The sequence below is a fragment of the Neofelis nebulosa genome, chromosome 9 (assembly GCF_028018385.1).
Source record: "Neofelis nebulosa isolate mNeoNeb1 chromosome 9, mNeoNeb1.pri, whole genome shotgun sequence".
Lineage (NCBI taxonomy): Eukaryota > Metazoa > Chordata > Mammalia > Carnivora > Felidae > Neofelis > Neofelis nebulosa.
Window position 1 is genome coordinate 112873885 of NC_080790.1, and position 26671 is coordinate 112900555.

Consider the following 26671-nt stretch of genomic DNA (forward strand, 5'->3'; position numbering starts at 1 on the left):
GGGGAGAACCTTCCATCAGTCCAAGACTCTACAAATAAGAAAATAACCTGTCGCACGGAGCCATTGGAAGCAGGGAGCAAGCGTGTGTGGGCTCCACACAACAGTTTTAGACTCCTTTCCTCTCACACACCCCCTCTCCATCTGCCTCAAAGGGCACCAGGAAAATGCAAGGAGGAAGACTGCAGCTCTGGGGGCTCCGGAGCGTGGCAGCCCAGAGCAGGGGAGGGGGGGGTTCTGGTGGAAGCCGTGTCACTCCCGTGAGCTGTCACTTGCAAAGGGCTGTTGCTTGGTGTTTCCATCCTCAGCGTGCCTTCCGAGGAAGCACCGTGACTCAGTGGAGGACTCCTGCCCTAGAAGGAACCCTTCACACGTCCTCTGTCGAAGCCCAGAGGGGGCTCCTCTCCCTCCCCGCAGCCTGGCCCAAGTCGCCCTGATGGAGTCAGTGAGCTTCTTCCCTCAGAGGCTGCCCAGCCAGGAGGACTGGATTCAAACTCCCAGCCCCCTGCCGCTTACTCCGGGGACAAGTTTCTTCTCCAGTCTGGGGCTCGGTTTTGCTCATCTGCAAAAGGGGGCTAGCGGCCAGCCCGTGCTCTGCTTTTGCTGACTGATACGATGGCAGAGACAGGCAGTCGGCACACAGCCTGGATTACAGTTAACTTTCAAAGGCATGGGTTCGCCTCCCTTCTCTCAAACGCGTGGCTCCAATCAGGACTTCATATGTGCTGAACGACGACAGGTACAGGAATGAGTCACACCGTAGGTCTCCAGGGAATTGGTAAAGGAATAATTAACGGGCAGAAAGTACCCAGAGAACACCATGGCTTTAAAGAAACTTCCAACGGCCCGAGCCCATTGGGGCCAAAGTGCCTGCTGCCCCCTTTCTCTTCTTTTGAAAGAGGAAGTGAGATTACCGTCACCATTTAGGAAAGTACACGGGAGACACCAGGATGTCCCCCTCTGCCAAGGAATCAGAAAGTCACCAGAGGGCCCAGCTGTCCCCCAACACCTGAACCCCAACTCGGCCTGGCCTTCTCCAAGGCCAGAGTGAGGGGCGAGTGGGAGCTCGCCCAGGTCTGCCCAGCAGGGGACCCAGAAGTCCCATGACCTCGGTGGGGCCAAGGCAGGGAGCCTGAAGGTTCAGAGTCAGGCTGCCTGGCTGTCCCTGAGCCCCTTGCCCTGCTCCCAGTCCCCAAATCTCCCTCAGCTCAGGTCGTTTCAGGAAACAGGCCTCACGTTGGCTCCAAGAACACAGGTTGGTGACTTCACTGGCGTCTTTTTAGAATTTCCCTCTGGCAGCATTTGCGCTAAAAGCAATCTTTAGAAACTTCTTCTCCTGCCTTCCCCAACCCAGATAATTCACATGACCGGCCCCCTGCAAAGAGTGATCATGTGCAGCCCCAGCAATCATGTGACACCTCCCGGGCTGACAGTGCTGCCTGAGACACTAATAGTCACTCAATCTAACGCCGCCTTCCTATGCCTGACATTTGAGTTTCTCACTCGAACAAATCTATTTTCTTGGAAAATTGGCCAACTGCCTCCTTCCTACCTTCCTGCCCTTCTGTCCTGCCTCTATTCTGCTTTGTCATAAATTCCATGCTGGGAGAAACCGAGGGAGGGGCTTGAAGCCCCATCCTTCGGGCAGACCAGGTGATTCCGTCCTGGGGCCCAGAGTGTGGCCGGGAGCCCCGTAGGCCACAGAGTGAAGGATGCCGTGAGGCTTCCGCGATGTGACGGCGACACCCCACCCCTTCCCACCACCCTCAGCTAAGAAATTTATTCCTACCTCCTAAGATTTATTTATTTCAAAGTTAATCTTGGCCCCTCTGCTGCTCCCACTTTTTCAGGCTATTGATGCTGAATGGATTGGAACGGAAGTTTTATGGCCTAATCTTTGCCATTTTATAGATTGTTTTTATAGGCAAAAAGGGGAGATGTGCTCACAAGAAGGGGGCTGGTGTTCCCAGCCGGCGCCCCAGGAAAGGCAGGCCGCCCATCTGAATGCTTGTTAATCAGCGTCACTGGTCATTTGCCAGAAACCGAACCACAGGGTCCTGGTTGAAGAAGGGTCTGGGATAGACATTTAGAAATTGACTTGGGCCCGGTTCCCTATGTCAGGAAAATGAAGCACTTGTGAGAGACACTTGTGCATGTCCAGGCCAGGCCAGGAAGGACGCGGGGCAGGAACCAGGACTTGTGCAGGGTATAAATGGCCGGCTCCTGCAGGAAGGAGCGGATCGGACAGACATGAAATGTATCAGGGCTTCCTTCGCCCGGGGCCAGGACCCAAACGTAAGGGGAACACCCAGGGTGGGGTGGGGGGGGGATGCCTATGTGGATTCCTGGGGTTTTGGGGAAACTGCAGGGCAGAGAGAAGCTGCTGTCTCCCCCCACCTTCTCTCTCCACCCACTCTTTGCTAGTTCTCCCTTCCTCACTGCTATCAGATGGTTACCAGTCTCTAGGCAAATGCAAAAGGCGGGTGGTGGGGGGGAGGTGGGTACTGAGCTCATCTTTACCTCCCTCCTCGAGGCGGCTGGTGCAGACCCCTCAGCCTACAACACAGCTCCCAAGGAGCCAAAAAACAAGATCCCCATTCTTCTCCCCAATCCCAACTCCTTTAAAGCCGTTACTCCGCCCCCCGTGCCCTCCCAGGAGACCCAGGGTTTTGCAAAACCCCTTTAAGAAGCAGGACTCCTGAATGGTGACCTCACCCCTTGGCGAACACACACGATAGCCTTCAGAGCCCGCCTGCTGGAGACAGCCAGGTGTTTGATGTAGGCCAACAAAAAGACATGCTCAGAGCCACAGGTAACAGCCCCACAGAGCACCTGAACTGCGGGGAGCTGCCTGGAAGCCTGGGGAAGGCAGGAGGAAGTGGGGGGGGGGCAGAGGACAGCAAGAGGCTTTGGCAAACACAAGGACAATCCGCTGAGCTTTCACATCAGGATCTGTTGATCACAGCAGCTCATCCCAGAGTTACTGCGGCCTCCCTTCCTCTCTCTTTCCCATACACACACCAACACTGTGTTACTCTGTGCACCAGAGGGAGAGCTCACTCTTCCCTAATTGCAACAGCCTGTTTCTGTTCCATCCCAGGCAGTACCTGGGGGACCCCCCACCCCCACCCCGGCTCTGGCGGCGATCCCCTTCTCTCAGACCCTGAAGTCAAACATGTGGAAAGCAGAAGTCCAGGGAAAGAGCTCTTTCTAGAGAAGCCAGGGGCACTTAACTCTAAAAGCCGCTGACAGCCTGCCTCCCCCATCAGATGGGGCAGGGATCGGGTCAGCCAACTCATCTGGGTATGTCCCAGTGCCCAGCACAGAGCCCAGCACAATGCCAGCACGATCAGAGTCCAGGGCGAGTGGGTCCTATCCCTGGCTGTGTGACCTTGGGCAAGTGGCTGGCCCTCTCTGGGCCTCAGTTTCTGCATCTGTAACCCTGCTTCCAGATATGTCTCCCCTTACCACCGCTGGACATTAGCCCAGGGGCTCCCAGTGGCGCTCTGACAGGCCTGGGCCCGCAGTTTGCGGCCGGCAGCGGCGGGGGGCAAGGGTGCTTACCTGTCCAGACGCAGGACGCGGCGAGCAGCAGGCAGAGCAGCGGCCCGAGGCGGCCGGGGGCCGGGCCGGCGGGCTCCATGGGCCGCGGCTGCGGAGCGAGGAGGGAGAGCGGCCGTGAGTGCGCGCTCGGGCGGGCGCAGGCTGGAGCGGGGAAATGACTAAGGCTCCCCCCTCTTCTTCCCCCCCCCCACCACCTCCCCTCCCGGCCGGGCTTCCCCCCCCCCCCCACCTCCCCGGAACAGGCGCCTGGAGCGGCTTAGGAGCCGCCGTCACCGCCGCGATTTTCGGAGAACCCCCCTCCCCCCCCCCCCCCCCCGAGAGATCGAGAGATGGAGAGGGGGAGAGACCCCAAGCGCGCGAGAAATAAAGCCAGGGACGGCCAGGGAGAGGCGGCAGGAGAGAGAAACAGACCCGAGGGAGCCAGGCGGAGAGCCAGAGACGCGGAGAGACGAGAGAGGGGGAGCGGGGAAGCGGGGAGAGGGGGAGAGAGAAAGAGAGAGAGCGAGCGGGAGAGGAGTGAGCGAGGCGGCGCGCAGATCGCGGCCGCCAGCGCGGGAGAGAGGAGAGGACCGCGCGCGCAGGGGCGAGGGGCAGCCCGCCGAGCCCCGCCGCGCCGCCCCCGCCGCTGCCCACCTGCCCCGCCCGGGCTCCTCGCGGCGCCGGCGGCTCGGCTCTGCTCGCTCCGGGCCCGCAGTCCCGGCCGCTGCCCCCGCCCTCCCGGCAGCCCGCCCCCCCCCCCTCCCGCTCGCCCTCCCCGCCTCCCTCCTTCCCGCCCGCCCCGGGAGGCTGCGGGGCTCGGGCCGATCGGCCCCACGTCGCCCGCCAGCCGCGCGCCGGGGAAGGGAGGAGGGGGAGGAGGAGGGCCGCGTCGCCCCCTCGCCCGCGCCGCGGCCCCGGCTGCCCCGCCGGGCCCGCGCGGCAAGCAGCCCGGGGAGCGGTCCCCGCGAGCGCCCCGGGACCGGACGGGCCGCCGGCTGCAACACTGTGCCGGTTCGGGCGCCCGCGCGGCGCCCTCCCGGCTCCCCTGTCCCCGGCCCCCTCTCCGCTCCGTCCGCCCGCCGAGCTCGGACCTGCGCCGCCGGAGACGGCTGGGAGGCGGTGGGAGCGCCGCCGGGGCTGCCCAGAGGCCGGGGCCCCCGCTCCACTTTGCGCAAACTTGTTTTTCTAAGGTCAGCGCCGCGAGCTGGCTACATCGTCCTCTTAAGGTGGACTGGGGAAGTTGCGACCGACCTCCCTCCCCTCGCCTCCGGGACTCCGGCCGCGGTTAGTCCCCGCTTCCCGCCGGCTGGCGAGCGGCTGGAGGCGGCGCGGGAGTGGGGATGGAGGGAGGGGGGGGGCGGGACGGGGAGAGGGTGTCTGCCTTCTGCCCCTCCCCGAGTGGCCCTGCCCCTGTGCCCTAAAGCTCAAGGCCCCTCTGGGGGGGGAGGGGGGTGGGCGCGCGCGCGCCCGAGGGCCCCGGTTCTTTCAGAGCTGGGCCGAGGTGAAGGAAAAGCAGGAAGTAAGTGAATGTAGGGGGAAGGGGGAGAGGAAGGAGAGAGTGATGGTACAAAAATAGCGTGTGTGTAGGAAGGACTTCAGTACCGCCTGGAAAAGAGGCGCAGGAAAGCAGGGAGGAGAGGGAGCGAGAAGGGGGGCTGTGGCCGAGAAACCGGAGGGGATGCGTCGGGGCCTCCCCGGGGCAGTAGGCTCTCTCGCCAGGTGCCTCGGTGTCAGGCAAGGCAGATTCAGAGGGTGGGGAAGGCCCAGGCAGGGGTGTGGGGGAGAGATGGGACTTGAAGGCCTGGACTCCAGGAAAATGACAGATGGGGGGAAGGTGAGGGGAAAGGAGAGCAGGGGCTAGAGGCCTGGAGACAGAGGACAGAGCCTCCTGGTGAAAAAGCAATTACTCTCTCTCTCTCTCTCTCTCTTTCTTTCCCCGGCTCTCTGTCTCTGTCTCTCTTTTTCCTTGATGGAAAGCTGTGTTCCCAACAGCAGCCAGGCCAGCGATAGGGAGCGGGGATGCCCTGGTCACCTGGCAAAGGTGGGTGGACAAGGGGTCCAAGACCCTCTGCTCACGGAGGGACTGGGGCTTGGAAATAAGGCCCTTCAGAGGACGTGAATGAAGCATGGTGGAAGACTGACCAGCCCTGCAAATAGAGAGGGGGTTGAGACCCACAGAGGGAGCGGACTTGTGCAAGGCCACACGGCGAGGCCTGGGGTAAAAAAACGAGATTTTAATTCCCGGTTCCCAGGCTAAATAAAGACCTTCGCAGGGTGACCCTACCCTCACCCCCAGCCCAGCCTCCTCGTCAAATGCCTGGTCCTGGTGTTGTGCTAAGTAAGGCGGGTGGGCAGGCAGGGTAAGGGTATACCTGTTTAGGGCCTGGACCAGGCCCCCGGGGTTCTGATCCCGCCAGCCATCACTTGTGACGGTGTGACTTGAGAAAATACCTTGTCATTTCTGTGGCCCAGCTTCCTCATCGGCAGTGACGCTAACAGGAGAATGGACCTAAAAAGGCTGTTGTGAGGATGAGATGAATTCATTGTGTATAGTACTTCAAAAAGTGTCTAGTGAGTACCCAGTCCTAGATACCATTTGATAAATAAGTAAACTGTTTGGTGACAGTCCTTGGGACCCCACGGGGTTCTGAGCCGTGTCTGAAGTACAAGGGGATTTTCTTTTCTTTGGCAGGGGAGGTACAGCAATGACCCATTCAAGGTCCCTGTCCCCAAGGAATTTACATGCGAGTGTGTGTGTGTGTGGGGGGGGGGGGGTGCGGATAAGTAGACAAGTGGAAATAATTCATGTACAACAGAAGAGTGAGTGTAGAGAGTGAGAAATGAGGGCTCATTTGGATGTTAGGGCCTGTCCGAGAGGCTGGGAGCTGAGCCACCAGATGGGGCAGCAAGGTGAAGATTTGGGGGTTTGCTGTTCCCGGAAGAGGGAACAGCATGTATAAAGGCCCTGGGGCCACTTGGCTGGAAGGGAAAGAGCAAGGATGGGGAAGAGTGGTCCGGCCGGGTGGCCTCGCGGCCCTTGGTAAAAAACCTGCATTTCTTCTGCAGATAGGAAGTCACCAGAGAGTGCAGAGCGGGGAAGCTCCAAGGTCTGATTTATGTGTTTTAAAAGGCCACTCTGGTGGAGAGTAGATGGTGGGGCTTGAGGGAGGGGAGTGTGGAATCGGGACGCCAGTGAGGAGGTGGTGTTGGGGGGCCTCCTCATGTCTGAGGTGGGGGGTAGAGAGTCTCTAACTCCATAGGCCACATCGGGCAGAGACCATGAAGGTGACCAGCTGAGGCTCTTGGAAAAATCCATCACCCAAATCTATCTGGGGTACAAGGCAGAGCAAAAGCTGCTGCTTGAAGGTCAGCAACGAGGCGGTCTCCGGGCCTGGGCTTCCAGAAGGCTCTGCCATCCACCGTTCCCCGGGACACACACGCAGACCTCCCCGGGATTAAGAAACTGCGGATTAAGGAAGGATAATAATTGAACCACCTGCTATTTATGTATAGCACCTTTGGCAAAGACAGTCAACAGGCCTTCCCCACACTGGGGCCCCTTTCATCCCCCCTTCTGCCCCAGGAAGCGGGGAGCGGTGTGTGTGTGTGTGGGGGGGGGGTCTGGCCTTGTTCTCCTAATCCAGAGACCACAGAAAAATCACCCTTGACTGACCGTCAGGGCTGGGAGGTCATTGAGACCAGTGGGCAGCTGGGTATGCTGGGGTCGGGGGACAGTTTGCCTGAGGTCACCCCGAGCAATTGTGGCAGATCATTGAGGTGAACCAGCCACCTCCACGGGAGGCCTCCTGGGTTGCCCTGGATTCAAATTGAACTTCCTTCCTACGTATGCCATTCATTCATGCACTCGCCAATACTCTTTAAGCATCTATCGTGTGCCAGGCACTGTGCTAGGCTTGGGAATACAGCACTTGGGGGGGGGGGGGGGGACAGACAAAAACCCCTGCCCGCAAGGCAGGGAAGGGGCCCAGGAGTGCCCACGAGAGGAGATGGGTCAGGGAAGGCCTCTGACGACGTGCTACTTGAGGGAAGACTGCAAGATTCAGGAAAGGAAGCCAGAGGCGGCCCCCGTCTGTGCTTTGCTTTTCTGTCACTCCCCGTGCGCAACCTGTCAGCGATGCCTGTCTCCACCTCCAGAACCAAGCCGCTTCTGAGCGTCTCCACCACCTCCCACCTGGGCACCTTTTTTCCACCCTCGGCCTCCCCTTCTCCCATCGACTCTCCACTCAGCAGCCAGAGGCGTCCGTTCTGGAAGGCAGGTGTCATCCTTTCCCTGCTGTCCAGGACTCGGGAAATGAAATGTGTTTTGTGAGCCTCAGTCCCTTCATCTGTGAAATGGGAGTAACCCGGCCGACCCTGACATGGGGGGCGGCCGTCAGTGTGACAGGGGTGTGAAGGCAGCCATGGTGGGAGCAAATCTGGAGTTTGCCTCTACGGGTTGGGGGTGGGGGCGCCCTGTGTGTGTGAGGTTCCCCTGGCGGGCATCGGTCTCATGGAAGCCCCAGCGACTCCACTGCGTTCCCAGAGGCAGAGAGTAAGTGGACCAGGGTCACTTTGCCAGGGCATGCCGGAACCTGCAGGGACCCAGCTCTGCAGGGCAGCGGCCCTGCCTGGGCTCTGCTCCTCTTCCCAGAACCCTGGGCTGGTGTCAGCAGGCAGGCCGGCCAGGCTGCCTTTGTGTGGGGCCCGTTAGGAGGCTGGAGTTGCCAACCACCTAGTTTTCTGGGCAGCAGGAACCATTTGGAGTTAGAGGCCTCAGCCATGGAGCCAGAACAATAAAAATAAAAATAGCGAGGACTCCCGGGCAGCCTGGACCAGGGCACCAACTGCCCCAGAGGGATGTTCCTGAGGAGCTGGCGAGAAAGCATGGTGGGGGCAGGCGGTGGGGTGGGGGTGGGGGGGTCCTTGCCCTGCGTCTGCTCTGCTCCCTGACCTGTATCGTGGGGTATGGCCAAGGCTCCCCGCAGCCATTTTATAGCTGCAGAAACTAAAGCTCAGGGGGATGGAGTGACTTGCCCGGGACACACAGCTAGTGAGTGGCTGAGCCAGTTTAGGATTCGAACTCAGTTCCCCAGATTAATAGCGGTTCCCCTTTGTTCTGCAGCTCCTCTGCTTGCCGGCCGGGTTCCTGTGACATATTCTGACCACACCTAGGAGAGGTACCAAGCTTTGCCTTTGTTTTGCAGACGGAGGCCTCTGCCCACATCGCAGGTCACCTTGTGGGCCCCCCCTGTGACAACAGCCACCTCTCCCAACCCCCAGAGCGCTCCGCCCCTTCCCAGCTTTATTTTGTCCCCCTAGCGTGCCTCCTGACCTGCCAGCGTTGGGGGGTCTTCATTGCATTTTGTCCATTTTCTCGAGTAGCCACAGGTCAACCTGGCCCACCGTGGTCCAGTGCCTGGCTGACGCACATCCTGGGGTTCAGACGTCAGCGCTGCACGGACAGTGCCTCACTTGCCCAGACTGGCGATTCACGGAAGCGTACCTACTAAAAGGTCTCTTGCAAGGGATGAGTTCATAGAGCAAAAGATATTGCTGGTTGCTGTTGTTTTCTCCCAGCACTGAAGCCCCAGGGCCTTCAACAGTAAACAGTAGGTTGTCAGCAAATGTGTATTCAGTTAAAAAAAAAAGTGAGCCGCCCGAGGGGGCGGGGCGAGAAATCAGCAGAGCCTGGATTTGAAGGGTCTCTCTGAGCCTGCGTGTCAAAGCGCCCCACTTACAATCGCCTCTCCACAGTACCCCACCTTTCCACACGGGAATCAGAGCTGTGGTTTTCCCACTGAGCACCCGGAGGGGTTGTTGATGCAGGAATCCCAGGGCCCCACCCCCAGAGGTCTTAGGTAAGGCCTGAGAATTTGCATTTTGACAAGGCCCCAGGTGGTTCTGGTGCTACCGAATACAGGACAGGAACGTTCCAGAGCCCAGTCCCAGCTTTCCTGTGGGTGGGGTCTGTCTACCCCTCTGTTTCCTGTCCTCCCTGCCCAGGGGAGAGCAGAGGGGGCACGGGCGGTGGCTCAGAGACTGCAGCCAGTGCCCCGAAGCTGAGGGGCTGTGACAGATCACCCAGCCGGGGCCTGGGGGCGCCATGCTGTAATTAGTGCTTTCCAAGGGAAGTCAGTGACTTAAGTATCTTGGCAGGCAGGCAGGCAGGCAGCTTGCCTGAGCTCCTTAGGGGTGGGACCACGCTGTCAGGCCCTAAACACTGTCCTCAGGCTCTGGGAATCTGGCTCTGCCAGGAGCTGAGCCCAGCTGTGCGGAGCCAGGCGTTCCTTAACACCCCTGGGTGGGGGTCCCCTGCAGGGTGGTGACGGAAGGGCTGGCGTCAGGCCACAAAGCTGATTGCTTTGGCGCGCGTTGGGAGACCTGAGTTCAAGTGCGGACTCTGCCCGACGGTAATACTGACCTAGCTAAAATGCAGGAGCGCCTGCTAAGCCCCCAGGCTTGAAGGACTTCAGCGGATTCTGTCATGCGCCTCACTCCGCCTCACGTGACCGCAATTCTTATCCCCATTTCACAGATGAGAAAACTGAGGCATAGAGAGGTTAAGAGTAAGCTTTTGAGCTGCAGAATTCGACTTTGAACCCAGGGGTGCTCCTCGCCCAGCCCCTGCTCCCCACCTCTGCACATTCTGACTTCTCCTTTACTGAGAGTCTGGGGCCCCACGGTGCTATCTCTGGGTGTCCCTCCCCACCGCAGGGCTGGCTCTGTGATTTCCGGGCCCCTCTGTGGCATCTGGACCTGGGCTCGTTGACTGGCCATAGGCACGCAGGCATGTGTCTATCTGTCTCTATCTCAAAAAAAAAAAAAAAAAAATTAAAAACAAATTTTTTACATATTTATTTATTTTTGAGATAGAGAAACAGAGAGTGAGATGGAGAGGGGCAGAGAGAGAAGGAAACACAGAATCCGAAGGAGGCTCCAGGCCCCGAGCTGTTGGCATAGAGCCCGCCCCGGGACTCGAACCCACAAACTGCAAGATCATGACCTGAGCCGAAGTCAGACGCTTAACCGACTGAGCCACCCAGGCGGCACCTCCCCCCCCATCATTTTGTATCCCTTCACCCCACTTTCTCTTTCTTGGTAGCATGTAAATACTATATAGTTCTTGGTTGCTGTGGCTTTCCCCCCTCTCAAGTTGGAGCTCCATGCTGGGCCTTTGAGTCTGTTCTCCGGCACCCGGAGCTGTGCCTACAGGGGGCAGGGACCTCAGTAAATGAGGTCGACGAAGTGAAGGAGGGAGCCGAGCGGCCAGCGACTCCGTCCGTGGGGATGGACAGCCCTGCTTGGCCTGGGATTCCTCGAGGAACAGATGTCCTCATTGAACTTGGGTTTCCTTCCCGGGCAGCGAGGCCGGGACTCCAGTTGGCCCCATTCCTGTTCCAGAAAGGAAGTATCTGTCCCTAGGCAGGAACCGGCCTGGCTCTCAGGAAAACTGAAGCAACATACACCACTTTCTCCGCTCAGCTTCTGTGGCCCCGGGGCCACGGGTGGCCACGTCAGCCTCCACAGGGCCCCGGCCTCTGGAGCAAGGAGGACGGTGGGATGGGAGGCCGTGGGAGCCTCGCGGCCGTGCTGTGTGAAGGGGGCCTCGCCTGCCCGGAACCGGGCCCTCACCCTCCTACCCATTTGTGTGGCCACACAAACAGAGGCTCCGTGAGGGGCAGAGCCAGCCTGGGTGACATGGGATTGGTGACATGGGATTGGTGGCAAGCAAGGTGATGAACCAGGCCTTTCCATACCAAACCCCCGACATGTCCTCCTCGCCTGCAACCCACCCTCCTCCCTGTCCCACCTCTAAGTGCCTGGCCTCGCACCTGACATCCACCGCCAAAGTGTCCTCTCTCCCTGAGCGTCAGGCCCTGTCCAGTCGAGAAAGTAGCAACTGTCCCCACGGAACAGACAAGACTGGAGCATCGAGAGGGAAACGCTCCAAGTTAGCCTGACCGCCCTCTCAGGCTTTCCTCGCCCCCCGCTGCAGGCCAGCGACTGGGTTTAGTCAACAGGTGTTGCAGGGGTTTGGGCGCAATGGCCCGGAGTTAAGACCTTCTGCGTTCTGGCTAAAGTCTCAAACAGGGAAATTGCCAGAGAGAACTGGGCAATTGGGGAAGAAGCGGGGGCTCCCCGACTGCCTGGAAATGGTGCCCCTTTGCTGAGCAGGGCTGGGGGCCTGGGAGGAGGCCTAGGGGTCAGCATCAGGGTGGCCCCAGGAAGCCAGACCTGAGTGGCAAGGCCTCTGGCCTCACCGCAGACCCCACAGGCCCACAGCCCTGCTGAGCCAGGGAAGAAGGCGGGTCTTCATTCAGTCACAGGTATTTCCTGAACACCTGCTGCGGCCTGGGGTGGGGGGGGGGGTTCCAGTGGGGGTGGAAGATACGCGCATGGCTGAGGAACCGCACCCGCATACTCGCATACTCGGTAGGTAGTGATAGCTGCCGAGGAGGAGAAGTGTGGCCCTGAGTGTCTTGCTCAGGGAATGGAGTTTCCAGAAGAAATCGAGAGACAGAGTCACGCCGGAGTATCGGCAAAAATCGGCAAAAACAACAGCTTTGGGGCTTTTGTTCAGAGCAACATGGGGCCCGGGAGCTGCAGGGAAGGCGGTGGAGACTGGAGACGGATTCCTGGAAGCCACCTCAATCCCACCTGCTGCTCAGTTTCAAGCCTAAATCTTCCCGGGGTGTCACTTGAGGCTCTGGACAAAATTTCGCAGCCTCTTCCTCCCAGCCTGAGGGCCCCAAACTTGCCACCATCTGTGCCACAGGAACCAGAGAGAGAGAGAGAGAAACAACCCATGATAGCCTCTTTACACGGGGCTATTCTGAAGATTCAAAGAAAGACTGTATATCAAAAGTCTGGCACACAGGAGGCACTCAATAAGTGTTCTATCACTTTCCCTCCAGCCCTACCTGTCCTTGTAGGTAGCGATCTATGTGGTTTCGTCTCATTATTTCAGGGTTTTCTGTTTGTGCGTCTGTGTGTTCCGTGAAGCGTATCAGTGCTCTAAAAGGATGTGCACGCGCACACACGGGCATACATTGGGGGTGCGTGTTTAAAACGTTTTTACTGACCGGGACCATGATCAAAATGTTGAAGACGGCCGTTTGGAAGTCCAGTGGAATCGATAGAGACTATCAGAGCCGGAAGGGATTTTAAAGGCCATCGGTTGCCCCCCGCCCCCAGCAGCCGGTCTCCCGTCCGACATGCAAACCTCTCTGTTATATCAGCTTTGGCTCTGGCAACAGGGAGCTCATCCCCTTTCCGGGCAGGTGCGTGTTGTACAGGCTCTGGGGATGGTTTCCTGGCCTCAGTGCCCGTGTGTGTTTCAGCTGCTCCCACGCTCCCTGGCACCGGGTCACAGCTCTGGGATCTCCCAAGGGCCCAATGCCAGGCTGTGCGCATAGTAGGTCTCCAGTAACGTCCCCTGAAGGAGTGCGGTGGCAGAGGGATGAGAGGGGGTTGGGAAGGATGCCTTTCCTGGCAATTCTCCTTTGGAGGGCGCACCCACTAACAACACAGCGCTGTGGCCCTGTGGGGTGGGGGGGGGGGGGGGTCTCAGTCTAAATAACACGCATCTTTGAGTTTGTGTGTGTGTGTGTCTGTCTATATATGTGTGAGCATGCCGTTGTGTTGCTCTGTGTGGCTCGGCCTCTATAGATGTGTGTGTGTTTCCCTGCAAATACCCACGTGTGCTGTGCATGTCTTTCTCTAGATCTTCGTGTTTATGTGTATTGGCGGGGGGGGGGGGCTGTCACCGTAGGGTCATGTGTCCGCCTCTGTTCGTTTGGCTTGTTTGAATGTGTGTGAGTGCACGCGGTCTGCAGATGCCTGTGTGTGATGTGGACGTCTCTCTGGGTCTTTGTGTGTCTGTGGGCTCGTGGGCCTTTCTCTGTGCGTCTCCCCTCCCCTGTTCAGCCCTACTGGGGAGCCAGGAGTGAGTCCCTGCAGCCCGGTCTACGGAAGGCCGTCTGGCTGGCAGACAGCAAGGGCTCCACACCCCTCCTCTCCTGCTCAAGCAGCGGCTGTGCTAATCACTGGGTTATATGCAGATGGCAAATGTGGGCTGCCAGGCTTGGAGGAGGGACTGTGGAGGGGGCATGCAGATGAACAGACACGAAGGAGCATGAAGACAATTTAAAGGCAGAAAGGGGAAAACGAGCCTGCTTGGTTTTGGAGTTCGAGGTGCGGGCTTCTCTCCAGAGGCATGAATCCGATGGAGAGGATGTGATGTCTGTGGTAGCTTCCCTCTCATCAAGCCAGAGTCTTACGATCACAGGATTCTAGAAGGCTAGAATTTTAGATCTGCGGGATTCTGGAATCTCAGCCTCCTGCAGCTCCAGCCTCTTAGAACCACGTTCGCAGACTCTAATCCTCCTGGGATCTTAGGACCTTCAAACACAGATCTTCTCTGTCTCCCCATTCTCTTGCTTTTCTTTGTATAGAATCATGGCCAAGGAATGACCTTGAAAGTTCGTCCCATCCACCCTCTGGCTCTGGGCTGGGCAGCGGAGAGAGAGAGGCCCATCAGCTGAGACATTCTTGGGCGACGTTGAACTGGAATCTTCCGTTGGCAAGGACTTGTCTCCTGAATGATCTGGGCTCTCATATTACCGCTGTCACCTTCCACTAGGACTGTGTTCTCCTCAGAGACAAAGGCGCCTATGTTCCCAGGATATGTTTTCGGCCATTCAGGAGCTGGCATAATAGCCTGCAGGTGTGAGGAGAGCCAGGGTGGGGCTCCTCTGAGGCCCTTGGCCGTGGGGACTCAGCAGCCCAGCCTGCGGTGGAGGGGGTGGCCAACCAGCCACCTTCCTCTCATGGCTTCTTGGGATGGCAGCCTAAAAGGCTAGTCCTATCGCCGGGAGCCACGGACTGTCTCTGAGGGAGGACACTCTACCGTACTTTGATCTCCTCCAGGACTCACCCAAACTTCTGCGCGTGGCAGCTTTTCAGGCCCTGACTGCTAACCATCCCATCTCTCCCTCCACGTGTGTCCAGCCACCCTGACCTCCCTCCCCGCCTCGAATCTGTTTGACTTCTTCGTGCCTCCAAATCGGCGTGGGGCTTGCTCCTCTCTGCCTCTTCGTCGTGATGCAAACTCTTACCCATCCACGGAAGGGAAGGTCGCACTCAGTTTTCAGTGCCATGAGAGAAAGAGAGAGAGTTTGACTTACTACTTTATTTCCCAGAACCTACAACAATGTTTGGCACACTGTAGGTATTCGATCAATGTTTGTTGAACGACTAACAGGTCGGATGCATCCTGCAGAATCGCCCTTCTGAAGCCTCTGTTCCTCGCCTCCTTATAGGTGTCTCCCTGGGCCTCCACCCCTCCCCTGGGATTACCCGTGGCCCAGAATTTACCACCCTAGGTCAAAGGTCTTTGCTTACTTTGTCTTCTTTACCAGACCAGGAACCCCTTGAAGTTAATGACCACGTCTGCTCAATCTTTCTGCCGACAGCGTCCAGTTCAGAGCCTGCACCCAGCAGGTGCCCAGTAAACATGGAGCCGTTGCCAGCAGCCCAGCTTGGTGACTTGAAATCCCCTGTTGGTCCCAACTGTGAGCACTGGTCCAAGCTGTTGGCAACATCTGCTCTACAGTCTCATTTGCAATTATACGTTCCCAGGCTCTTGCCACTTAATATTTAATAACCAGGCGGCTGGCCTTCTCTGGCAGCCACTTAAGCCCCTGATTGCCTCTTGTGTGAACTTGGCCCTGAGTGAGGCAGGGACCACACTGGGGTTAACTGTGAAGCCTGTATCTTGGGTCTGGGGCCAGCATCAGGCCGGGGCCTTAGGGACAGGAGGAAGGAATGCCTGTTGGCTTGAGGCTCCTGGATGACCTTACCAGGCGAAGCAGGGGTGCGTTAGCTCTAACTGGCTCCACCTCTCCTCCCTGCCCCGTAAGGCTGTGCCTGCTCATGCCCTCGTGAGCCAGGGAGGAGGGCAGAGGAAAAATGTCAGCGGGACCTTCCCTGACTCACATCCGAGCTGAGCCAGGAAGAAGAAAGGGGGATTCCGCCTTTATATATATATCCCAGCAGGAAAGGTGGGTCTATCCTATGCGGCCCAGTCCATTGCATGGGGTAGGGGTTGGGGGGGGGGGGGTTGGGCTGTGGCGCCACAGCGTGGGTGTTGGCAGCCATGCTGGCCTCTCCTGGCATAGGGCTGGGGAGTCCTTCCAAGTTGGCTGTGGAAGGAGGTAAGGCAGTGGTAATGTCCTGACCTTCAGGATCGCCTGTACTGCTGCCCCGTGCTGGGAAATCCTGCAGGACCAGGGAGGCTTCTGCAGGATTGCAGGGGGAGGGGGCGGGGAGCCATCGAGGGAAGGTTCAAGAAGAGAGAATAGTAAGTGTGAAGGCTCTGAGGTGGGACCGTTGGGCACCACTGACGCCTCAAGATCAGGAAACAGTCTTGAGAGCCCATTTCTCAGTGGATTCCGGAGGAGAGTGCTGCCAGCGAGCAGCCTGGGAAATCGTAGAATTTGCAGATCGCGGGGTAGGGGGGATTTGATAGCATCAGGGGGCTCGGTTTCTGGGTCTTGCTCTGCCCCTAACAAGCCCAGTGACCCTGGGCCGGTCCCTGCCCAGCGCTTCTGCTGCCACGGCACACGTTGGACGCTTCCAGTGTGGAGAGTCCTCTGTTCTCCCCTCCGAAGTCATCTGGCCCAGCCCGGGAAGCTGAGACCTGAAACATCACCCTGCATGATCCGTAGGGCCGGTCCTGGAAGAAGGTCGGACTTGGGGCAAGACGCTGAGCTCTTCTGATGGACGGTATTTATCGAGCAGATATTACGTGCAAGGTGCCACGCTCAATAAACCCTTTACTGACATCGAGTCTCATTCAGTCCCTGTCACCCTCCCCCACTCTTTCCCTCACACCCTCACCCATTCACAGGGCCTGTGGACAGCACCTTTGAACCCCAGTTCTAGTCCATTTACCTCTTTCCACCTCGCCCACACTACCCTCCCCAGCCACCACCTGCCCTCACATGGACGCTGTGCCGGGCCCCCTTTGGCTCTCCTGCTCCCATCCTGGCCCCGGCCGTCCTTCCCCAACCGGCAGCCAGGGATCATCTAAATTGGGTCGTGTCCCTCCCCTGCCTTTGAACCTCCACGACTTCTACGGTGCTTAAAATCAAACCCAAATCCTACAGCTGACACTGCCCTCTATGCCCGGTTCCTCCGTCCTCCCAGTCCTGAGGCCAGACTGTCTTTGCTGCCCACTTTGCTTCAGCCACACTGGCCTCCTTCCCATCCTTGATGTGCTGGCCGGATCCAACCCGGGGCTTCTGTCCTTGCTGTTCCCTCTTCCTGCGCCCCTTCCCGGGACTGCCACCACAGTGGTATCTGGGACGTGTTTCTTGATTTTGCCCCCAGCTGCGTCTCCTGCCTTGAGGATGGGGGCTGAGGGTCTAGAAGGAAGCCCAGCTTCACCCACACGCTTCCACCCAGAGGCCACCCCTCTGCAGCTCCCAGAAGCCCCCTCGTCTGGTTGCTGGTCAGTGATCTCAGCCCCCCACTCTCACTGTGGGTTTCCAACACCGGTTCTCTCTCTCCACTGCTACCCGAGTTAATGGAGTAACTGAGGCACTTGACCCATCATCTGATGCAAATACCTTGTGTCACCAGCACCGGCCCTATGCTCTGATCTCCCTGTGGCCTGGCCCACCAGCTTCCTGCTCCAGGCTCCAGCCGAGGCCAGGCCAGGGGACTCTCCCCGCCAATAGTCCCTGCAGTGCGAGGGCCCCGGAAGTCACCCATCCGATTCTAGCCACCGTAAAGCGAGGCCCACTGTGTGCAGGCCTTGCACATTTTCAGTCTCCCCAAGACGACATACGATTCTGACCCCCGTTGTGCAGACTTAGAGATAGAAGTCTATGTACACTCAGATGGGGGGGTCCAGTGGGGTCCCGACATGCACTCTAGGGCTTGACCCCTTCCCCCATCCCTTCCTTAGGGCTTTATCCACGTGACCCCTTTAGAGCGGATTTCTCTATCAGTTACATCTTAGCATCTCTATTTACAGATGGCGATGAGGGCAGCGGCTCGCTCACAGCCACATAGGTGGCGAGCGGGGCTCTGTGCCCTTGCCGGGGAGCCCGAGAAGGTGGATGTGTGGATGTGGTGGGGGGGGGCGGGGGGCTAGGGGAGTGCCTAAAGCTTGTCCCCCTTGGAAACTGCCATCCTGTGACCCCACCCTAACCGAACATACCTGACTTAGTTTCCATTTAGTGCCTCGAGCATGTCCAGGGCACCTGGAAGGTTCTGGGGTCACCCAGGGATAAGACAGACCTCCTCCAAATGACTGTGTGAATCTCAGACAGGCAGCGGCCTGCGACCCCAGGCTGAGAATGCGGCGGGAAGGGATGAATGGTTGTGGCACTCCACAGGACGGAGGTCTGCTCCAGGTGGGACCCCCAGTGTGGGCAAAGGTTGGTAGATTAGGATGTGAGGGGTGCCCCAAAGGAGCCTCCCCTCCCACTTCTCCCCTCAGTGGGGCACCTCACCCACCTCAGACTGAAGGTTGGCCCCCGCTGATGCCTCCCACCCAAGTATCTCCAACTGTTCCCAGATACCCCTCTTGGATGCCCCAAGGGCCCTTAAAAAGGAACTCGCCAACTCCCCACCCGCCCCTGGGCCGTGGCTCTTCAATCTGGCCTCCACACAGCATGGGTTGGGCCTTCTGCAAGTCCAGACTGTGTTCTCCACCCTTCGGTGGCTCCTCTGTCGTTCTCGGGGTACAGTCCAACTCCTTGGCCAGGACGGCAAGGTCTTTCCGAGCTACCAAGCTCTCCCCTAACCCCATGCGGCTGTCACATGGCGTTTCCCTGAATGTGTTTCCAGGTGTTTGTACCTCTTGCCACATCTGCCTGGCAAACTCCTACTCATCTGGCGGAGCCCAGCCCTCAAGGGCTTTTCCAACAAGCTCCTCATTCTGGGTTAGGGGGTCCCAGCCTATGCAGCTGCTTCCCTTAGTGAACGTCCCCATGAAGCTTAGAACCTGCGCTTACAAACTTCTTTTCCCACTAGACTGTGGAATCTGGGACAGGGGTGGGGTGGTAGCAGACGGGGCCCTGATTTGAGTTTAGCACTAAGAGGCACCTGGGCTCAAATCCTGCCCCTGCCAACTTCTAGCTGCACAACCTTGAACGAAACCCTCCCCCCCCCCACCGTCCTCCATTTTCCCGCCTGTAAAATGGACAAAATAATCATATCACCTCTTCTTCGGGGCCTTTTTGAGGATGAAATGATCATGGGGTGGTGAGAAGAGGACCTGGCAGGGGGCGCCTGGGTGGCTCGGCTGGTTGAGTGTCCGACTTCCGCTCAGGCCATGATCTCACAGTCCGTGAGTTCGAGCCCCACATCGGGCTCGCCGCTGTCAGATTATCAGCACACAAGCAACCCGCGTTGGCTCCTCTGTTCCCCTTTCTCTGCCCCTCCCCCGCTTGCGCTCTCCCCCAAATAAATAAATATTAAAAAAAAAAAAAAAAAAGAGGATCTGGCACATAGTAAATGCTCAATAAATAGTAGTTCTTATCAGCACCTCCAGATCCCACACAGGCAGCTCTTTGAAAGGTCCATTCACCTAACAACTAGAAAGCTAGTTCTGTCTAGGTCAGAATTGGGTCTAAGCCAGTGGCTCTCCAACTCAGACGAGCACCAGAATGGGTGAGGGTGGTGTGAATAAGACAGATTAGTCGGCTCCAGCAGGTGCTGGGTGGGTCTGGGCCTGCGCTTTTTAGTAAGCTCCCTGTATCCCATTCTGATGTCCGTGGTCCAAGGCCAGACTCAGACCCAAGGCTCTGGGGGAGGCGTGGTGAAAAAAAAAAAAAAGACAGCTTTGCCATGGAAACGCGCCTCCAGCGATCAGCTCCCGCCCCAGCAAGGAAGGTTCGGGGTGTGGCAGAGCCATCCAGGCCCTGTCTCTGGAGACAGGAGGCCCGGGTTCGCATCCTGACATCCCTCTTCCGGCCAGGCGGCTTTTCCTCTGTGCGCCCCGTTCCCCTCCCCGAGAAGGGGAGATCCCATAAGCTCCCACCTCCCCACCCCTGGAGGGCTGGGTGAGTCTCCATTCAGAGACACCCCTGAGAGCAAGACAGGCAGTGCTCAGCAGGCAGGGGTGGATGTTACCTTCGCCCCGCAGCCGTTTGTCTTTGGAGGCCTGCTCTCCCTGAGTGTTTTATTTTCTGGTGATGGATTCCAGCTCATGTTCGGGGCCTGCAGCTGCATACAAATGCGAGGAGCCTAGGCGGCCCCGGGATCTGTCCTCGCCTGCTCTCTGCCAAGCACCGGGCTGTGAGTTCCCAGCGGGCCCGGAAGTCCCAGGGCCTCTCATGAGGCCGGGACCACCATGCCCCGTGGCAGCCGGAAGCAGCCAGACTGCCGGGCCCCTTTGAGAGTGGGGTGTCCCTGTGAGAGAGTGCCGGCTGGGAGGTCTTCGGGGACTCGGGAGCCTTGGGACAATCGGTCGCTGTTTGGGGGAGTGAGGTTGGCAGGGCCTTGCCCCTCGGCACTGAGCCCCTGCCAAGCCCCTGCCAAGCCTGGGCCTGGTTTCCCGCTGCCTGCCAGTTCCAGGGCACTTGGGGCGGGGGGCCCCGAGGGACTCACTGCCCCTGCTCCAGAGCCTTGGCTGTGGCGGAGGAGGCCCAAGCAGGCCGGCAGAGCGGCCGACGCCCTCCGCCTGGGCCTCGCTGTCTGCAGGGTAAGAGCCAAGTGCTTAGCAGGAGCCCCGCACAGCCACCACCTCCCAGGGCTGCCGGGGGGGTCGGCACGGGCCACGGGGACGCGAGGGCCTGTGTGCTTGGGTGGCCCTCGTCACGTGCCTGCGTTGGAGAGACAACAGCCGACCCGACCAAGGCTCCGGCCTAGCGCGGCCTGCGTTCTCATGCGGGGAGATGGGGACAAAGCTGGTGACAGAGCAGGGGAGAAAAATAAGGAGCCCAAAGGGGACACGAGGTCACGGGGGAGCGCTTTTTTTTTTTCCCACTTAAAAAAAAAAAAGGAGGTAGAGCCGACACAGGAAGCTCCATGAATTTCAGGAGCACAACGTCGCGATCCGACAAGTCTATGCGGAAGCCTGTGCTCACCCCAGGCATAGCTGCCGTCTGTCACCACAGGACGCTATCACCACACCAGTGGACTATATTCCCTGCGCTGTATTTTCTATCGCAGGGGCCCTTTTTTGCCAGAGCGACGAGCGACAGTCTCTCCGGAAAGGTGACAGTGGACGAGAGAGACTCAAGGGGTGCGGGGGAGAGCAGAAAAGACACGTGGCTCTCCGGAGGAAGAGTGTCCAGGCACAGGGAGCAGCACGTGGGAGGCTGTGAGCAAAGAGAGGGCCTGGCCTGTTTGAGACGAGCCCAGAGGCGGGAGCAGTGGGAGGGGTAGGGGGTGGGGAGGGAGAGGGAAGGTGACCGACGAGGACGAGGAGCCCAGAGGGGTGAAACCCCTCACACCTGCCCCGAGTGCCGGTCCCTCCATCACCCTGCCTTACAGAGGGGGGAAAAATGAGCTCAGATAGACTGGACAACTTGCCCCGGGCCACATAGCTGGGGAACAGAGTCACCCCGGCTGGACGCTCGCTCATTCTGACACAAGCACCTCTTCTTACCGTGTGACCAGGATCCTCTATGGTGACGTACAAGCGGTACCTTGTGAGCGGTCACCCCCGGCTCACTGGCTGCTGGTGACTCAGTCCCTTTTCACAGCCAGGAGGGCTATGTGCTGGGCACCCAGAAGCTGGGCCTTCTCTGAAGACCCGTCTGGGGATCTGGATTCTGACTAGCCTGGGCGCTCTCCCTGCTGTGCGCCCATGACTCAGTGGGTTTTTCTGGGCCTTGGCTTGCTCCTCTGCGCGTGGGGCTAATTCTCTGTATGCGAGAGGCTGGCAAGAGGTGGGTAAGGTCGGGATATGGTGGTGATGGGAAAATATTGACCCCGCCCCCCGCAAGGCCTCTAAAGCTGCGGTCCTTACACTTCAGGGCGGCCTTCTCTGGGCATGTGTGTGTTCAGGAGGATGCATCCCTCCCCAGGATGCTAGTCTGCAGGCCTGGGGGGCTTAAACAGGCTTCCCAGGGCGGGGCTCCGAGGCAGGGGGCTGTAAAGTCTTGCACAAATGGGAGACATCAGTGCCCCCCTCTGGTCCCCTCCCGGGGCTCTCTCTGCTTTTCCTCTGTGGCATCCATCATGCTTGTAATTACTTGTTTAGCATCTGTCTGCTTCTCTGGGCTGCGCGTTCTCGTTCTCGGCTGGCCTTGTTCATGGCTGGGTCCCCAGCACCGAGCAGCCTGCCTGGGGCGTAATAAATGTTTGTTGGGAAAACAAACAAACAGACGCCTGGCTGGCTGAGTGAATGCATGGATGCCCTGTGGAGCTGCAGGAGTCCGCGTCCCCCCTCAAGGACTGGGTTCCAACATGGGCTCTGCTCTGCGGCCACACACTTCTTTTGTGATCTTGGGCAAGTCCCAGGTTTCTCTGAAAAACTAGCTGTGTGGGGAGGGGTGGGTAGAGAGGATCCCAGAGGATTCTGGACAAACGTGTGGGAGCGATTCCAGGGCGAGGGATTGATGTGAGCAAAGGCAAGGGGGCACGATAGCGCCCGCCTTATTCGGGGGACAGCCAGATGTCTGGGGGACCAGGGACGGGTGTGGGCATGTGCTGTGTGTGCAGGTGCACCATGGGTCTTGGTGTGTGTGAGTGTGTGTGCAAGCTAAGGCACAGAGAGGGGTAAAGCCGTTGCCCGATGCCCCTCAGAGGTGGGGGGCCAGGCAGTTCCCACCTTTTCATAGGGAAAGACCAAGTCGAGGGGGGCTGTGCTGGGGAGTGGGGGAACAGGGCAGGCCTCTTAGGAGAGACTTTCGGGCCAGTGAAGGTCAGGCTGATGAGCCCAGACCTGGGAGTGGAGGCCCGAAGAGCCCAGGGAACCCTGGGGCTTCTTCATTTTCTTCTTGAGGAAGCAAATGCACCATCAGGGAAGTGCCCCATGGCTGTCGGCCCTGCAGGGCACTGGGCATTTTGTAGATGGAGTAATCACCCAGAACTCAAGCTCACTTCTTCCTCACAGAGGAACCACAGTGAGCCTTTCTCAACTGGGGCTGGGGCTGGGGCTGGTGTCTGGGCAGCTGAGCTCAGTGGCTGGTGTGTGTGTGTGTGTGTGTGTGTGTGTGTGTGTGTGTGTGTATTCCTTCCAGGGTGACTCGGAGTGGACCCCGCGCCTCTACAAGAGGGAATTCTATCATGGAAATCGTTTGGTGGCCCCCCGGGTGGCACAGGGTCGCACGGCAAGCTGGCACAAGAATATTTTGAGCTCGCGGTAATGAAAGCAAACGGCAATTTGGCGTGGCTTCAGGCTTGAAAGCCACAGCACGGGCGTTCCGTCATTGGCGGCCCGTGATTACCCACTGCTAATGGGGGCCGCATTCCCAGGCCGGTGAGGGAGAGAGGGCTCAGAGAGGTTAAGTGACTTGCCCAGCGTCACACGGCTGCTAATGGGAGGGCAAGATCCAAGGCGCTGAAATTTGGCCTCCCCCCCTCCCCCAAGGCCAGGCTGCTCCCCAGAATGGATCGTCTCTCTGAGCTGTTCCTAAGCGCTGGTTTCCATAGCAGCAAGGCCATTCCTGCACAATGGATCCCCCACCTTCCCTGGGCTTTGCTGCCGAGGGGGCTGCAAGGGTGGGAGATGCTCCGTCTGGGGGGACAGCCAGGGGTGAGGAGGTGAGGATTTGAGTGGTCACTGGGCCCCCGGCCCTTACAGAAGGACCACTCTTCCCCCCCCCCCCCACCAGTTCTTCCATTTCGGCTCTGGGGTTGGGTTCGCTTCTAGGTAGAGGGTGAGGAGAGAGGAGAGAGAAAGAAATATGAAAACATCAGAAACAGAACACGGGAAAGGCAGAGAAAAAAGAAATCATACGGAAGCCAAGACAGAGAAAAATGGAGAAACATGAACGGCCTTGCAGACAAATCACGTCATTTCATTTTTACCCCCCTGGGGAGGTGGGTTCTCTTTGCTCCCATTTTACAGATGAGGAAGCTGAGGGCAAATGCGGGGCTTCTCGAAGGATAGTCTAAGAGCCAGCCTATCTCCCCTGGGTGGTGGCGGGGAGGGTGCTGGGTAAAATGCAGGTTCTCTGACCTTGCCCTGGGCTCATGGAATCAGACTCTCTGGAGTGGGGCCGGGAATCTGCACCTAGGAATTCCCCAGGAAAAAAATTCCTAGAGCGTCGAGTTTGAGAATGTCCACTGTCAGAGGATGTCTGCCCTGCACCCTGCCTGAGCTTATGCAGCACAGACACGCAGAGCCAGGATTTAGGACCCAGGAGGGCGCGAGAAAGAGAGGAAAGTGACAAAGAGAAGCTTTTCTGCCACAGAAGAGAAGACAGAGAGGGAAACAGGCAGGAGACACACGCGGGAGAAGTGCGCAGACCTTTAGGGAAGGAGGGATCTGGCAGGACCGGAGGGAGCTCTGTTGCTTATAGACCATCTCCCTTCTAAACACAGCCCCTCGCTAGAGTCTCATGATGAGATGACACAGGTCCTATTGCTTGCATTTTCTGGATAGGAAAACTGAGGCATCTGAGTAACAGCCAGCTGTCAGGAAGTACCTAGAAGTGCAGGGGTCCTATAGAAGGTCCTCACCCATCGTGTGTTCCTTAGGGGCTCTCTTTGCCCTGAACTGGGGCAAGGGAAGGCGAAAGGCTCCCAGTGAGTCCTGCTCTTCTCTGAGACCAGGGTAAACACAGGATCCCCGACGGAGCAGAGACAGGGACCCGACCCCCGCTGACACCTGCCGCCACAGGCCCCCAGCCCCAGCGAGCCTCACTGGGTCTTATGGAGCGCTCTCAGCCTGGGACTCAACAGAGCTCACACCCCAGTCTGCTCCCAGATGCCGCGGTGGCTCGGATGGCCACCACCGTGTCCACTGGGCCTCTCCTCCAGGTATCCTCTGGGCACCCTGGTGAGGACCCAGGGGAGGCACGGGAGCCCCGGGGATGCCCTCTTCACCCTGCTGGGAGGAATGAGTCCTCCCATTTTATGGATGAGGAGACAGAGGCTCAGAGAAGTAAAGTGACTCGCCCCAGGCCACAAGGTAAATGGCACAAAGCAGGACACGTACACGCCTCTAGCTGTGCTGTGGCTGTGGCCGGTGAGGATTCACTGAGCCCCTGCTCTGTCCCAGGCGTTGGTGATACACGTGAGCCTGTCTCACTGGCTGGGGCCAAGCAGCGGAGGAAGGATGTCCTTCCCAGGCGACGTGAGGGGAGTCGAGGCAGTGGCTGACGTTTCCGAGCCCGCGGGGCACGCTCCCCACGACGGTTCACACAGGGACTCAGGGACTCGTTACCGCTGCCCACAGGTGCTGACATCCCTTGGCTGGTGAGAAGCAGCCAACCTTGGTCCAGCACCTGTTCACAAACGTGGACAGTCTTGGGTTGAGTGGGAAGTCGCGGCAGAGGGGGGGCGGGGGCAGCGGGGCGTGACCTTTGTGCAGGGGGTGGGGTGGGGGGGGGCTGCGTGACTTTCCTGTCTTCGCTCTTCCGACAAAGCTAAAAGCTCGGGTGTCCGTTCACCCTGGGATTGCACCAGGCTGCACTGCCCGCGATTAGATCTCTGGGACTCCACGGACTCGGTGAGGGCGAGTCTGTCGTCATCGCTCCATTTTCTGAATGAGGAACACTGAGGCACAGCGATGCTAACTAGGAGGACTGGAACGTGGTGCATGGCCGCTGAGACCCGTGGCCTGCTCCTGCTTCCTGGTTGTCTGGGAAGGGAAGGATGAGGGCAGGTGAGGAAGGGGGACGCAGACGGCGAGCAGAGGACAAGCAGGAGTCAAGGCCGAGACCTGGCTGGAGGGGCTGGGGGCCTGGAGTGCGGGCGCCGGGGCTTGCCGGGCGGGGCCTGTGAGCCTTATTCTCCTGCCGACTGGTGACATCTGCTTGTAAGCGAGGTCACACCTTCCTCCGCTCAGAAGCTCCCGGGGCTCCCAGTTGTATGCAGAGAAAAGCCAAAGTCCTTACAGTGGCCTGGGAGGCCCCGGCCTACTGAGCCTACTGCTCCTCTGACCTTGCCCTTTCTCCAGTCTCCCCTCACTCGTCAGGTTCTAGAACATGCCTGCCTGCAAAGCTCTTCCCTGAGATAGCTCTGTGGCCCCCTCACCTGGCCCCACTCTTTTCCGGAGAGGCTTTCCCGGGCCACCCTCCCCGCACCCCGCTCCCCTTCCCCTTTCTTGGTTTAATTATTACGTTCCACAGCCCCTATCATCATCCCATACATCACGTGTTTTACTTACTTGTTTAGGTCGTGGCGGCCCTGTGATAACATTGGCTCCGTCAGGACCGGGATGTGGTCTGTTTTGTCCCCTGCTGGGTCCCCAGAGCCTACAACGATGCCCGGCACAGAGTAGGGGCTCAAAAAAAGCGGTTGTTGGATGACTATAAATAGCAAGAATCGCATTCTGTCATCATCATCCCTCTGCAAGTGGTTTTCTTCTATGAGGAAACAGACTCAGAGAAGACAAGGAACTTACGCGAGGTCACACAGCAAGTAAGCGGGTGTGGTGGGTCCCCAGCTCCCCCGCGGGAAGGAAGGGTTTGCTGCCCAGCTGAGGGGATGTAGTAAGTAAGGTCTCAGAGATCCCAAAGAAAGAGCCCAACATGCAACGTAGTGCAATCATAGGGATAAGGAACATCAGAGCTTTTAACCGGTCTGTGCTGTCACAAGAGTAAAGACACGAAATTTACACTACCCGCCACCCCCCGGAGAGAGACCCAGGGGCCACAGCCGTGTCCTGCCTCGAGGTAACTCCTTTAATGTTCCCAACAACCCTCCAGTGTGGTTACTGTTATTATCATCCCACTTTATAGATGAGTACACTGAGGCTCAGATCAACTAAGGAGTCCAAAGCCTCAGAGCTAGTGAGTAGCCAGAGCCAGGATTTGAACCCAGGCATTCTGGCTCAAGCTGTCAACGACCACACCATGCTGCTTGGACAAGCCGCCCCCATTGCCGGCCCAGGCAGGCAGTTTGGACCTTAGCCCGGGAGTCTTGGGCCAGATCCCTGGAGCCTGCGTCGGACAAGTAGGACTGGGTGCGAGGAGTTTCCATTTCCTGAGATGAGATC

The 26671-nt window shown here is 58.6% G+C and overlaps 1 protein-coding gene and 1 long non-coding RNA gene across 5 annotated transcripts in view; one reads left to right on the forward strand and one right to left on the reverse strand.

The window, feature by feature from the left end:
• The window catches only part of LOC131485531 (tyrosine-protein phosphatase non-receptor type substrate 1-like), a 42767-nt gene extending 37998 nt beyond the window's left edge, over positions 1–4769 (reverse strand). For 2 of the 4 annotated variants that reach the window (XM_058685113.1, XM_058685110.1), the window contains exons 1-2: positions 4632–4769; positions 3562–3649 (exon numbers count right to left, since the gene is read on the reverse strand). In XM_058685113.1, coding sequence (XP_058541096.1) covers positions 3562–3640 — 79 coding nt within the window. In that variant the 5' untranslated portion in view covers positions 3641–3649; positions 4632–4769. Of the gene's footprint in view, positions 1–3561; positions 3650–3972; positions 4127–4194; positions 4294–4631 lie in introns of those variants that run through there. The other 2 variants (XM_058685111.1, XM_058685112.1) reach the window with 2 other exon arrangements.
• A 20306-nt stretch (positions 4770–25075) lies between these two features.
• LOC131486247 (uncharacterized) lies at positions 25076–26014 on the forward strand. The gene is made up of 2 exons (XR_009249261.1): positions 25076–25336; positions 25849–26014. It is a non-coding gene; the product is annotated as an uncharacterized LOC131486247 (long non-coding RNA).
• Positions 26015–26671: the final 657 nt, after the last annotated feature.